The sequence below is a fragment of the Anser anser genome (genome assembly GCF_964211835.1).
Source record: "Anser anser genome assembly, chromosome: 3".
Classification (NCBI taxonomy): Eukaryota; Metazoa; Chordata; class Aves; order Anseriformes; family Anatidae; genus Anser; species Anser anser.
The window spans coordinates 84,829,552-84,844,468 of record NC_139722.1 but is presented as its reverse complement, the minus strand read 5'-3'; the positions used below and the strand labels follow the sequence as shown (position 1 = coordinate 84,844,468).

At 49.7% G+C, this 14,917-nt stretch overlaps 1 protein-coding gene and 1 long non-coding RNA gene across 3 annotated transcripts in view; one reads left to right on the top strand and one right to left on the bottom strand.

Moving 5' to 3' along the window:
* Nucleotides 1–9,069, bottom strand: part of KIF26B (kinesin family member 26B) — a 293,769-nt gene extending 284,700 nt beyond the window's left edge. The window contains exons 1-2 of one of the 2 annotated variants that reach the window (XM_083830351.1): nucleotides 7,508–9,069; nucleotides 7,012–7,413 (exon numbers count right to left, since the gene is read on the bottom strand). In XM_083830351.1, the coding sequence (XP_083686477.1) occupies nucleotides 7,012–7,413; nucleotides 7,508–7,570 (465 nt within the window). In that variant the 5' untranslated portion in view covers nucleotides 7,571–9,069. The remainder of the gene's footprint in view (nucleotides 1–7,011; nucleotides 7,414–7,507) is intronic. The other variant, XM_083830350.1, reaches the window with a different exon arrangement.
* A 196-nt stretch (nucleotides 9,070–9,265) lies between these two features.
* Nucleotides 9,266–14,306, top strand: LOC310897403. Its single transcript, XR_014582316.1, has 3 exons — nucleotides 9,266–10,411; nucleotides 12,577–13,813; nucleotides 13,912–14,306. It is a non-coding gene; the product is annotated as an uncharacterized lncRNA (long non-coding RNA).
* Nucleotides 14,307–14,917: the final 611 nt, after the last annotated feature.

Genomic DNA, 14,917 nt, shown 5'->3' with positions numbered 1-14,917 from the left:
TGTAGGAAGGTTGAACAGCAGGCAACTGAAAATAAAACTGGGCACCATGATTCACTGAGGATTTGAGTCCTATAAACCTACGAATAAGGATGTAGCCATGGTATGATCCCCTTAAACTTAACCTTGCTCCAAAAAGCACCCCCTTGTCAAAAAACTGCTCAGTGAAACACTGCCCTTTCTTTCAAACCTGCAAGATAAAGCTTCCAAAGAAAAGCAGCATTTCAGTGTGACTACAGAAGGCAGTTTGCAGTTATTACCCCGCCACTGCTTTCCAGAAGAGCTTAATTAGTACCTTAATTAATGATTGTTGCTTCAATCAGTGTCACAGTGCAACCAAAGTTTGGACCAGTAATAGGAAAGATTTTGAAAGACACTTCTAGAAGTTCTCACTCTTGGGATACCATTTGGTTCACCAGGTGGTCGTTACATACTGAAGCTTGCTTAATTCAAAGTAAACATGCAAGCTGCTTTCCTGCAGTCAGGGATAGCTTTTGAATTGCAGCTTCAGCAACAAGCAACATGGAGTGGGCATTATTCATCCAATACTGGGGGAAAACAACAAGGCCAAGTGCCGGGTCCTGCATCTGGGGCGTAACAACCCCAAGCAGAGCTACAGGCTGGGAGATGAGTGGCTGGAAAGCTGCCTGGCAGAGAAGGACCTGGGAGTACTGGTTGATAGTCGGCTGAATATGAGCCAGCAGTGTGCTCAGGTGGCCAAGAAGGCCAACAGCATCCTGGCTTGTATAAGAAGCAGCGTGGCCAGCAGGTCTAGGGAGGTGATTGTGCCCCTGTACTCGGCTCTGGTGAGGCCGCACCTCGAGTACTGTGTTCAGTTTTGGGCCCCTCGCTATGAGAAGGACATGGACGTGCTCGAGCGAGTCCAGAGAAGGGCGACCAAGCTGGTGAGGGGTCTGGAGAACAAGTCTTACGAGGAGCGGCTGAGGGAGCTGGGCTTGTTCAGCCTGGAGAAAAGGAGGCTCAGGGGCGACCTTATTGCTCTCTACAGGTACCTTAAAGGAGGCTGTAGCGAGGTGGGGGTTGGTCTATTCTCCCACGTGCCTGGTGACAGGACGAGGGGGAATGGGCTGAAGTTGCACCAGGGGAGGTTTAGGTTGGATATTAGGAAGAACTTCTTTACTGAAAGGGTTGTTAGGCATTGGAATGGGCTGCCCAGGGAGGTGGTTGAGTGACCATCCCTGGAGGTCTTTAAGAGACGTTTAGATGTAGCCCTTAGTGATACGGTTTAGTGGAGGACTTGTTAGTGTTAGGTCAGAGGTTGGACTGGGTGATCTTGGAGGTCTCTTCCAACCTAGACGATTCTGTGAAAAGCCCACATGCTTGTATTCCTCACACTCTAACATACATGCCTCCGAAGCTACAGCACGACACTTCACTAAGATCTAAGCTAACATTTTAAGTTAGAACATCCACACCTTTGACATGCAGACCGCATGCCACAAAATGCTACAGTTCCTGCTACATCACTGCATAGATAACAGCAGTAAAGTTCACTGCAGTGGCATGCTGCAAGTTCCGTGCTTGGAAGCACCCCAATGATGCGACATCAAAAGGCTACACACCACTGATGTGGCAAAACTGCAAGCGTCTTTCAACCCTGCAGACACAGCGTTGCAGCTTTCTAATAACCTGCTGACACCAGCATGAGTCCCAGTACATGCCAATGGCTTGTACTGGTGACACACGACACTTTTCCTAATGCTCTCCAGGGAATTCAGAATAGACTACCTTTCCTCCTCCTCCCCTTCCAAAACTGTACACCAAAAATCCTGGGCTTACTATACAAGATTACTACCCACATCACAACTCGTATTTCCAGGCAGATAACAAAACAACCTGAAAATACAAGATGATTTTAGAAATCATTCTAGAGTTCTTGGCAGGTATAAAGCAGCTTGAAGAACCTGTCTTTATAATAGCCTGGCACCAAAAGGCCAGCTACAGACTAGGTACTGTATTTCTGAATACAGTATTTTTAGATGCTCAGCCAAGTCTCTGTAGAAAGAGCAGTCTGACCAAAATTTTGCTCCTCCTTAGAGGTTTACCTCAGACAGAAATTTAAATATTTTTTTCCCCTCAACAACACAGCCTATGGTCTCCAGAAAGTATTTTCTGATAGGAAAAACGCCATAGTCTCAATTCACTAAACATAATCATAGGCCTGTTCCTAGTTTCCAGGGCACTCGGTAAGAATGACTCTTACAATCCCATGGAGAAAGCTGCAGAGCTAGCAGTTTTGACAGCCCCCAATATACAGTATCTTCACCTTTACCTCACAAGACATTTGCAAGCTTGAGAGAAATACCTACATCATTTCACACACTGACAATAAGACAGGCGACTTGCAGCTGCCTCTAGAAAAGGGTTGACATTCATTTGTCAGATGTAAAAGCATATCCTTTTGCCTCTAAGCAGCTGTAATTCTAGGGCAAACAAAGTCGCTTGCTGTTTCCCAACTTGCCAGGAAACATACAGTTGTAAAAAGATTCACAGATGAGTTATGCTAAATGTTTGGTATTGTAACCTGTGATGCAACACAAAAGAATGGTTGTTGTTGCCTAAACTTTAATAGAGTTAATCCTTCCAAATGCTGACAAATTACTGCCCCAGGCCATTTAAAATCACATTTCTAATGCAATAATCCTATCTGCATTACAATGAGTTAGGATGAAATGATTAGGTGCCTGAGATTTTTGCACAGTGAATTAAGTAACCATACAGACTGGCCGTGCTTGTTCACAAATTAAAGGTCCGGACGGAAATGCCATTATTCTGCCGCTCGCTAAGCTTTGAGGAAGGGTTCATTACTGTCCTGTCTACTGGGAGTGTTTCTAGAGCAGCTCCAAGCCAACGGGAACCTATTTTTCATTAGACCAGCTTCAGGGCTTTCTTCATTATTAATAATTATTAGTCAAGTCTTAGACTACTTAACACCCCTTGAACAGAAAAGGCTAATTCAACAACACGCAAGCAAAAGAGTTCCAGTAAATTTGCCAGGGAAAAACAGAACTACCCTGAATGCAACTTCTGCTCCATTCACAGCCACACTGTGCTAAACCAGAATTTGTCCATCTCTTACACTTGCAAGCACAGACCTTTTAGCCAGGGGATGGTCCAGAATACGTCAGCATCCTTATTAATCACAGCACACCAAAGCAGATATTAGTGCCTGCACACCAGAATTACCTCTAGGTTTAAAGGCTGCATTCATTATTTTTTCCTCAACTCCATATTAACAAATTATAAGCACTGGCTTGGGACTACTCATTACTAGCATTCAACTGATTGTTTACACACTATATAATTTGATGTAAATAAATATAGCAACTCTTCAATTAAACCTACTGATCATTTCTTTGTTGGACACCCACAAGTTTAGTGTTCCAAAGCAGCCAGAGGCTATCACAGGTTTGAAGTGACGGCAAGCAGATCTCTCATGAATTCTGATAAGCATGGAGAGCGATGCCACAAGCTCCTATGCTAGAACTTTGAGGGATGCCTGTCTCAAAATACAGCCCAAGAACAAGCTTAAAGTTGTTAAAAAACAATATTAGTAATTTGAGACAGCTCTTATTACCATGCAAGTGTTTGATTCCAACAACAACAAAAAACAATGGCCACCAAATGCTCTACAATCCTCTCAGTTACAGACTACAACGTGCAACTATAACAGCCTCCTGTGCCAGTTACTTCCCATGGGCATGCTTCATACAGGAGTTACAATAAAATTTCATTCTCCTAACACAAAACCCCCCGTATGCAGATAATTGCTGTACAACATTTAGGCACATCCGTATCACAAGAAGGGGAAAAAAACAAATGTTAGCATTTTTCTTTTTCTGTTTGTCAGGAAGCATGACATTTTAAGTAGTTAAAATAAAGGAGCAGCACAACTACAGTTGTATATTCATCATCCTCCGCCCCCCCCCAAAAAAAGAGTATTAAGTTTTCATCCTGTTGACATATTAGGAGAAAATGCTTCCATTAGGAACTGAAAGCTCTACACCTCAGCACTAACAACGAGCTAGTCAGCACAGTTTGCGACAGGTTACGTGTTGTTTTTTCTGTATCAAAATGAAAAGCTTCAGTGCATAGCTGCATGCATAAAGCTTGGTCTGTTTATGCAGCAATTAAGTGTACTGTTACACTTTGCACATACAGACAAACCTTTACATGATTATACGCTGTGGAAAGCAAATGTATGTTCACATTCAGATAGGTTACTGCAAATTCTAATATCTGCTATAAGATACGTGTCAAAACACAGATACCCTCACATTCTGCTTGTTCTGCAATACACAGTACCCAGGGTTTTATGCATCCCTAACTACAACACAGATGTGAAACAGGTGCCACTGATTTATTATGCTAATGACATCTCTAGGCCATCTTCAACAGCACCAACAAGAGTGGTCAGGCAAGTAACCAAGACCTAGCTGACTGAAAGAAGGTTGACATTTTAAGTGCTCCATTCTAATAAAGGTGGACACAACTAATTGGTAATACTACTGGACACCATAGTCTTGAGTTGTCAGATGCTTTGCAAGTTTGGAGGGAACACCCAGGCTCAAGAACGTGATCAGTTCCTTCTTCCACCCAACCCAACGGCTGGACCAGATCCACCCCAACACCTACTCCCACAGCAGCAATCAAAAGGGTACCTCACAGGACCCTGATAAATGCTAGCCACACTAGCACCGCACAGTAGGCTCCAGCCTCAATCCAAACAGAAGCAAGCTTTCCCCAGACACAGGGCCATTTGCACTGTTAAAAGCACCGTGTATCTCCCAGTACAGGGGTCCTGGTGCTTCACTGCACCAAGCAGGCCCTGGCTGAGCTGGCAGAGCCCACACCAACACCCTGCTGTCCCCCAGCCAGACACCGATAAGGCTGCCTAGTGGATGCCAGTAACAAGTTCGCATACCCAGTCCTAAGAAGTCATTGGCAGTAGTCGTGATACCTTTATTCTACACCACCTAGACCAAAGACTCACTGTGCTGGGCTGCCTCTGCAGGAAGCCCAAGAAGTTCCTAACAGTTGTAAAGATGGAAAGAATGAGAGAAATGGATGTTTCTGCAACAGCCACAGCCAGGTAACAACCATTTGCAAGAGAGCTGCATGGTAAAGGCTGGAGAACCTCAAGAGGCTTGAGCCTGCAAGTACTTTTAAGCACAGAGAATAGGGGAGAGGGTCACCACAGCCCTCAGAAACCACCTTACTCATGCTTCCTTCTTCCTCCCTAACTCCACACCTACACACTGAATAGAAAGTTTTGTAAGGGGCAGACCTACAGAACTGGAAGGCTTGTAAGAGAGGTGTTAGAAAAGAGCATAGGATAAGGTGGCGGAAAATGAAGTAGTAAGGATTAGTACTGATGTGAATAGAGACTGGCCTGGTCAACACCATCAGCTGAACTCTGAACAACAGAACAATTAACAACAGTAACAGGAGGGGAACATCTCTGGAAGGCTAGGACAGGCAACAGCTACCACTGTTATAACAAGAAAATCCTGCACACATCTTTACGTCACTGCAAAAGTGGTTTATTGCTAACACTTTGCAAGGGATACGAAGCCTTGCTGCTTATATTTTACCCCCATGGTCAATTTCAGTTGTTCCAATAGCTCCCATATCTGTATCCAGTTTCCCACGTAGTATACTCACTTCTGGAGAATTTGGTAAACACTGCCAAACCACACAGCCTCAAGTTTGTAAACATTTTGGTACAGAGTCCCTTCCATGGAACCAACCATTACCATCCATTTAGTGATATCAATTTTTATGGTTCTCCCTTTTTCCTTTTCATGAATTCAATTAAGCCAGCTCTTGAGACAAGGTAATGACCAGCCCTTTAGTCTTTTGTTCAAGACAGCACCAACTCCCTCTCAAACAGCACATAAATAAATAATGGGGCGTATAACAACAGTAATACTGAGGACCCTTTCTCAGCACTCGGCTGTTTTCCATGATACCTCTTTATCGCAACCACTAATGAAAACTCTTTGAAGTGGAAGAGTAAATATTACCATTTGATAGCACCTGAACCCAACAGGGCAAACAAAATTGCATTGTATTATGTTCTGGGAGCTGTAGACCCGTTCACAATACAACGCTCACAGGGTTGCTATGGAGGAGCCCAACGCTCACTGTTTTGGTAGCATGGGGTCAGCCAAGGGCTGGCTACTGGGGACTCTTCGAGGGCTGTTGGTCTTAATCTTTATACGTAAATCAAACAGGAAAAAAATGCAAAATAAAATTTAATCAGGGAATTCCAGAGTATGTCTGCCTCTGTTGTCAGTCTGGTCTCTCCAAAGCCTTTCAGCTCCTACCCATGATCAATCAGCTCTTACAACCTGAGGATGGATTTCAGAAACGCTTCCATACTTTTTAGGCACTGGATTATTCAATCCAATGCTCTGGGTGCAGAAGCTTAGAGTACTTCTAGGTCTTCTTAAAAAGAAAAGAACGCCATCTACCATTTCTCTGTAGAGAACACCATCACCAAGTCGTCCTTACATTAACAACACCCTGGAAAGCTGGGTTCAGCGTCGTGGTCTGCCACAGCTTCCCTATTTGACCTTCGGGCTCATACAGCATGTCAATGCCTCATCTGAAGTACAGGAGGGTCTCTGCCGCACCTGGCCGTGCAGTCACCAGACCATACGCACCCTGCCACTAGGCTGGCTGCTAAGTGCTAGGCCCTTTTGTAAATCCTTAGGGATCAACGGCAGCAGGATGGGAAGGGTGCCACGGCTCCCATGTGGCATCCCCACCCTTGCCCACCCCTCAGCGGGCACGAGAGCACCCACCTGGTAAACCACAGTGCAAAACCACCAGTGATGCAGGGGAAGGGGGCGGCAGGGGGCAATCTCAATGGGCTGCCACGCACCCCGGGGACGGGGCTGCCGTACCCCACGCGAACCGGGAGGAAGGGACGGGCAAGAGCAACGAGCCCGAGCAGCGGGCAGCCCGAGCACACCCCGCGAGCCTCACCTTGCTGCTGACGGGCCCGGGGATGAGGAGCTTGAGCGCCTGCCTCTTGAGCTCCGCCAGGCGGGCGTTGCAGTGCTCGCACCAGACGCCGCGGTCGGAGCCCGGCGAGGAGCCGCCGCCGCTGCCGGAGCCCGGCGAGCCGGTGCCGAAGCCCGGCGAGCCGCCCAGCGAGCCGGGGGAGCTGGTGCCGATGCCGGGCGAGGCGGGTCCCGGCGAGCCGCTGAAGGAGCCCGGCGACGAGGTGCCGGAGCCGGGGGACGGCGTGCCGGAGGAGCCCAGCGCCGAGCCGGCTCCCTCCGGGGCCGGGCGGCTGCCGGCCCGGGACTCCTCGTAAGCCCTCCGGTACCAGCTCTCGGGGGAGAAGGGGGCGCCGGGCTTGGTGGGCGAGCAGGGCTCGGTCACCTGCAGCGGAGAAGGAGCAGCGGGTCAGGCGGGGCCGGCAGCCCGCTCCCCCCCACGCCCCGAGCCGTGCCGGCCGGTCACGGCCCCAACTTACCCCGTATTTTCTGCTCCGCGCCGTGCCTGCGCCCCGCTCCTTGGTTCCAGCCACCGAGGTCATGGTGGCTCGGCAGCGCGCCGGGGCTGGGGGCTCCTAGCGGCCCCCCAGCCCGCATCCGAGGGCGCCCGCGGTCCCGGGGAAGCGCCTCCGCCGCTTCGGGATGGCTCAGCCCCGAAACGCCGTCAGTCCTCGGCGAGGGGCTCGGCAGCGGGGCTTTCCGCCGCCCGGTTCTGCCTCATCGCTCCCCCGGTGCCACGGCTCGGCTCGGCTCCCCGCCGCAGTCGCAGCGCACCGAGGCGGCTGCGGAGCCTCCCGCCCCCGCTACGGCGGCAACTTGTTCCCCCCTCAGGTCCGTAGCCGAGTTGCGAGCAAATCCTCCAAAAAATACCGGGAGCCGGTCCCTGGGAGGAGCCGCCGCCTCCTCCTCCTGCCGTGCCCGCAGCCTCGCACGGGAAGGGGCCGGGGGCTCCGAGGCGCTGCCGGGGAGGGTCCCTGCGATTTTGCGGTGCGCCCTGATTGGCACCGGCGATTTTTTCCCCCTTTTTCTTGCGAAGGGCGGGCGGCGGTGGGGGGGACCTTGTTGCTTGCACCGCAGTTATTGGTTACTCGCTTCTGTTCGGGGCTTTCATGGACATGACTTCACAAGTGCTCCCAGTCCTCCCTAAATAACTGCGAAAGAAAAAGCGAGCTCTCCCCGCGACGGGCGCAGGCATCCCTTTGCCGTGCTGTAATTCTGCGTGTATTAATTTAACTCGCAGCCGAGGGCGTAATAAATTGATCTCTTAACAATAAAATTCTACAGGCTTGTTTCCCTGTTAATCTTTCCCTACGATTATGATTTCTGTTTGCAGGCTGTGGGTTATGTGCATCTGGTTACATACAGCTCCCTTTTCACTTCGAGCCCTGCAGACAGCACAATCGTTTGTGATAGATCTTCCTCCTCGCCGCAAGTTGGTGATTTTCTCAGAAACGGATGCCATAAAGAGCCGAATGCCAGACCCCCTGGTACCGCCAAAGCAGGGGGGATGCGATAGAGAGGGCAGAACGCGCGGGGGACCCGCACCCCCTTTGCAGCCTCCTATTGCTATCCCCTAGCAGTGCAGCCCCGCAGCGCCCTCACGGCTGTGAGGGCCGTGGGGAGCCCCCAGCGGTGCCCCGGTCCCTCTCAGTGTCGTGCCGGCAGGAGAGGTGTGCGAGCTGCTCCGCTGTCACAACTTCGCTCAGCCGGCGGAGCGGCCATTCCTGCTAAGAAAGCTGCCCTGTGAGCTGCCACAAGCGATGCAGCCCGGCCACCTCGGGCTGCGTCCCGTGCCGCCGAACAGCCGCGCAAGGCGGCGCACAAAGGCGACGCCCCCGGCTCCTGCCGCCACGCACAGCTGCCACGCGTGTTTTGTCCCGCGGGCGGCCGCCATCGGGGCGACAAGGCGGCACCGGGGGAAGGAACGCGGCGCGGGCGCACAGCTGCCCTGCCGGCCGCCGCACCGAAGGGGCAGCCCCTGCCGAGACGGCCTCGGGAGGGGCAGAGCCCGGCACCGGCCGGCGGCGGCTGACGGAGACCGCGGGGAGATGCGGGGACACGGCCGCGGGGCGGCCCCGCAGCGCTGAGGGGCGGCTGCGGGGCCGGGCGGGGCCGGCGGCGTTCGCGGGCGGCGGGCGCCCTCTGCGGGCGGCCGCAAGGACGGACGGGCGGCCGTTGGCGGCCGTTGGCGGCCGTTGGCGGCCGTTGGCGGCCGTTGGCGGCCGTTGGCGGCCGTTGGCGGCCGTTGGCGGCCGTTGGCGGCCGTTGGCGGCCGTTGGCGGCCGTTGGCGGCGCGGGGTCCGGCTCCCTCTGTCCTTAGCTGGCGGCTGGAGTGGGAGCAGGAGGGTCCTGGCTGGTGCGGAGGGAGAGCTCCACTAGTCAGGGAAGGGGCTCGGGGTGTGCTGAGACACGCAAGCCTGCCCAGCCTGAGGAGGTTCGGCAGCTAACTGCCATCTTCTCACCTCTCAGGTTTGGGGGAGCCATTAAGGTGGCTCTGAGAGAGCTGTTCTTTCAGTCTTGCGTGGCTCTGACGGCCAGGCTTAGGAGACAGCTGTGTTGGCGCTCAGGTGTCTCTCCCTCCTGACAGGTGACAGTGTTTATCAGTGGTTTGGGTCATTCAAAATAGGCTTTGCTGAACTGTGAGTTTTTGGAAGCTGAGATGCACCAAAATCTCCAGCTGGAGAGATTTCTCTGCTAAACTCTGCGTTTCTTGTTATTTTGTGCTGGCCAAAGAACAAGACGCTGTGGTATAACTCAAGCAAGAAGCCCTACTAAGAACCCTGTCTCTGGGTTAACACCTTCTGCTCTGAGAAGCATCGAAGTACAACGCTTTCTCCCTCTCTTTGGGCTCCCTTGTGTGGAAGTTCATGAGGTTTCCTCTCATAACTCCTGCTCCATGTGTCACCAAGGAAAGATGTTTAGTTAGCAGTGTCAACAGCACACCATTGACACACAGCTCCCTCCATAGCTGCCTCTCTATTTCAAGTTTACCTATTTTTTGTGCTGCAAATCACTTACACCAGCAGTTCAGAACAGCTGTTAGACGGGGCCACGATGGTGCTCAAACTTCTGCTACAGGTTCTAGTAATCATCTCACACTGGGACCTTCCTTCCTTACAGCTTTTCTAAGTTCAGGCAGGGGGGGAGATTTACCCTTTCTGGAGTGAGCTTCAGTAAGGTGATTTAGCACCTGTGTGATCCCAAGTGCAGACTGATTTACTAGTTTAAAATACCTAGAAATAGTTGTGGCTGCAGAGGACACTGTGGTAGGTTAATGAAGAAGGACTTTCTGATCTGCAGATAATTTTAGATTTACTCTTCAGCTGGGGGTGTTAATTCCAGACACAGGGCTGAAAAAAATGGAGTTGTCCAGACATTAATAGGTAAGTGGACAGGAGCAAAAGCGTTGGATGCAGGCATCATTTGAGAGGTTCAAACAAGAGCCAGTCTCAAAGCATTGAGTCTGGCATCTGATCTCGATCTAGATATTGCAGCTCTATGGAGTTTATAACCTGTCTTTTAGCTAGTATACACATTTCCAGTTTCATCATACAGCAGTGCATTTGCTCTGGTGTACTATCACTCTGACGCTTTCAGTGGATTTCTTCTGAACAGATCTCAGTATGGGTGCAATTAAATCTGACCTAGAAGTTCAGCTTCATCACTCAAATCTGAGATGCTGGCACCATCCCAGTTCTATCAATAAACAGCAGTTTATGAGAGCTGGAAATGTTGGCTGCATCAAAGAAATCCTTTGAGGTATTCACATTTATAATAAATCTCAGGATAAAAAAGGTGACAGCAACTGTAAGTTGAAGAGTCGTCACTGCCTGCACAGAAGCTTTGTTTCCAAGTTTGGTGCTAATAAGTCTCAGTATCAGGTCTTACTTACAATTTTAAAAAGCTTCCTTGGGGAGATTTGAAATTCATGACAGCTCCGATACTTGCTTAAAGCAGAATATTAATGACTCAGAGGCCATTGGGGGACAGAGGAAATTGAAGGCATTTGTGGTAATAGTGACAAAAAAATTAATTATAAAGATAGAAACAGCTAATTACTGAGGGCAACAAATAAAACTACCAGGACTTTTCTAGTTTGACATATTTCTTCTCTAAAACCTTTCCAGTTCTTGTTCCCATCCCCTTGCTGAAGTATAGGAACACTTCAGCAGAAAGCTCTGTTAAGAGCACACCAAGTCCTTTATCCTTTTGTGTAGTACACACATCAGCAGAAACACACACAGCCACAGCCTGCGTATTCTGCAGGATTTAAGGATGCATGCAGTACAGGAAGAAATCAGATACAGGGACTGCAGTTGTACTTCTGATTATGTTGCACGTAATGCTTCTTTTGTACTGTCTGGGATATGCCAGGCTTCAGGGGTGTATTTTTCTACTTGTTCTTGACAACTGTTGAGTATGATATCATGGAGAAATAAGACTGGGCATTTCCTCTGCATGAGCTGGTTTCTGAGGTATTTTCTGTAGCAGAATTTCTAAGTCCTAAGATTGACCTTGTGTGTCAGCATAAAAAAAGACAAGCACTGGACGTGTACATCTCATGCCCTGTTACAATCCCTAGCTCTGGGAGATGGAATACAGACAGGGAACTCTCTAAATGGTCCTAATTACAGATTCTGCTTCTTGCTGTTACCAACACATCTGCATCAGTACATTTTAAACACCCTTTTTCCTACTCTGAAGACCACCAGAGAGTTTTATTGTCAGCCTGACAGGAGTATGTCACCCTGTTTCCTTAGCTTAGCCCTTTTGCCTCAGGGCCATTGCGCAGGTGTTTAGCCTGTACTTTCCTTGCTCCACTGGGAGCTTCCCTGAATCTCTCCATAATGTAGAAGGAAGCCATTTGTGTTCAAATGTGGACCAAGATTTGCATTCTGTCGCAAACCAGATGCCCTTAAATCTTGCCCTTGCCTGATATGAAAGCAATCTATTATTCACAAAGGACTGTCTATTTGGATTTACTTGGAATGGAAAATTTTTTCCATATCTCAAATATAAAGTACTTCATAGATTTTCTAGAAACTGCTTTCATAGTTTCTGCCACACAGCACTGCCTACTTTCATAAATCTTTATGTTCTCAGTAGAAAATCGATGCCTACTTATTAATACAATATTGATATGTGTTTCATGAGTAAGAAAGGATGCGGTGTCATGCACGTACGTATACTCACAGAGCAGGGTTGCATGGAGAAGTTTACAGTCGTTCTGTGCAGTGGGATGCATTGCAATGACAAGTCTGCAGCCAATTTCTGTTAAGTTCATAAATTCAAATACTGGAATTTGACAGAATCCCATTTTCTGTTACTCAGACACAATAAGCATTCATTGCAACTCCAAACTAAGACCAAGTCTGAAAAATGAAATGGCGGGTACCTGTGGCTCCCGAAGTGCTGAGCCCTACCAATGTAAATTTTACGCAGAACAGCAACAGAGGGAAATGCTGGAGTAACAAAAGCCAGAGTCTCAGCCTCAAAAGGAGAAAGACGTGAGCTTTTTCTCACTTGGAAACCCTTGTTGTCTCTGCAGGCACGTGGAAAAGCCATCAACTGCTTGCCGTGCTGGGCTAGGTGGAGCCGCCTCCCGGATAACGCGATAGCAGCGTCCAGCATCTGTGGGTTGGGACCAAAGCCCCCAGTGAAGGCGGCCGCTGGCTGCTTCGGCCAGAGGAGCCGTGCTGAGGGGGCCTGCAGCAGCCTGAATTGCTCGGACTTGGCCCCAGCACAATGCCGGCGATGCTGTCCCGAATGCCAGGACGCCGGCTGGAGATCGCAGAGGGCAAAAGAGTCCTTTTAAACAATCATCAGACACCCTCCTCACTGTCTCAGGGGGCAAGGAAAAATGTGTCTTCCAAAGAACTATGCTCAGAAATCTTTAGATAGAAGTGGGGAGAAGATGGTATTAAATCATACTAAGAAATAACGGTATTAACAGGAGGAACATAGGCCAGCACGTGCCACAGTTAGAAAGCTGGCAAAGTGGCTGTAGGAGGGAAGCAAGCGCAAAGCTACTGTGCGTGCTTTGCCCCAGGAGCCAGGGACACAGGCACGCGATGCAGATGGTGTGGGAGGGGGGGCAGGCAGAGATAACACAGCAAAGTGAACAGGCAGCCCTGAGCAACAAACAGTGAAGTGTTTGTATCATCACATTTTTATGCTGCATCCTTCCTTGCTGCGGGAGCAATTTATAGCAGTACAGACCAACAACCGAGCTGGCATCACAGGCGCTAGCCTGTCGAAGTACTGAATGTGTAAATGCCTTAAATGAAGCACTGTATAAAAAGCAGCGGGCATTTCTTTCTGCCCCTCAGCTCATCTGTGGTGAACTTAGTGCTCAAACAACAGAGAATTACATTCATCATAAGCTAAGGCACAGGTCTCACCCCACTATGTTCCTGAGATTTTTGTGGCGGTAGGCACTCCAGATCTGTGAGCATCCATTTAGTCTGATAGTCTTTTTCAACACTTTTCCAAACATTTCATACATTCTGTTTATCACCAAGCTTGGGGTTAAAGGTAAATGCAGATTTCCAAAAGATTTAATGTTTCATTTTTCTCCACTATGTCACTGCATCCATGTTCTTTGTAAAGCAGCCACAGAGGGCTGATGACGGGCTCATCTGCCTGCCATTCCTTTCGTACCTCTTTGCTACCTGCCTCTCATTTCTCTTTGCCTTGAAAGTCACAGCTCGGTCCCTGTACCCACCTCTTCAGCTCGCTGGCAGCTGGAGAGCCACGGCTAGACCTGGCACCTCCTATGGATGCAGGTGAGTGGCCAAGAAAGGTGCAGGCTGCCCTTGTTGCCCTTTCCCATTCACCACGAGTTTTCCTGTGGCTTGTTCACGACCTCCTGTTCTGACTGCAGAATGCTCTGGCTACATCAGGGGAGTCCAGGAGGATTCGTGGCTGGACCCAAAGGGCTGCCACATTCGTGTCTGCCCCCCAAGGGATGTTCAGGCTTGAGGGACACCGTGAGGCTGGTGCTCCAGGTGAGCTGTGCAAGGAGCTTCGTTCGGGTTTAAACAGATGAGCGTCACTGAGCACAGAAGTCAGCGTGAGGTAGATGACTCCATGCTCCCACAGCCTGGCTGCGTACACAGGCAGGCTTGGGTAAAGAACTGCTGTGTGGTTTTCAGGGCTGGCATACTCGCAGCTTAAGGGAACCTCGGGAGTCTCTGTCCCTGGAAGCAACACGAGCAAGGGGCAGCTGTGCTCAGCAGCATGCCCTCACCCTCTGCCTTCATGATGCGGCTCTTTTCTGAACCATAATTATTCTGTCAAACACCATGACAGAAGGAAACCAATCCCACACCTTGGCAGCTAGCGACACAAACACAGCTTCTGAGGCTGGCTGGCAGCAACTGATAGACATTTTTTCCTCCCTGCTGGAAAGCATGGCAGGCTGGAATACATTTCCCTATGCTACCAAGTTTAACAGAAAGCAGGTTCTTTTATTCTTTAGAGAGGGCATGTCTACTTGTGAATGCTTTACCAATTTAACATAAATGGTCATCAGCACGACCTTCTTGGGTGGTTATCTGGATTTAAAGCTGCCTTGTAGTGGTTAGCCTGTGCCCACGTAGCTTGTACCCCTGTATAAGCAGGTTCAACTGGAGTGAGCCATCTTTAAGCTGGTGGAAATGTTCAGACATAAATCTGCATCGGTTTGACAAGGCTGATTTAATGTAACAGCCATAACTGCAGTGTAGAAAGATGGATACTTGGCAAAAGTCTGTGCTGGTGGAAGAGGAGGCAGACACTCTCAGTCTGCCCCCACTGCTCCTCACTGCCCCTTTCTCAGAGGTTTCCCTCACAGCAGACCCAGCAGGATGCCTCTTTATGCGTAGAGCTCTTCAAAGTACTTAAAATCT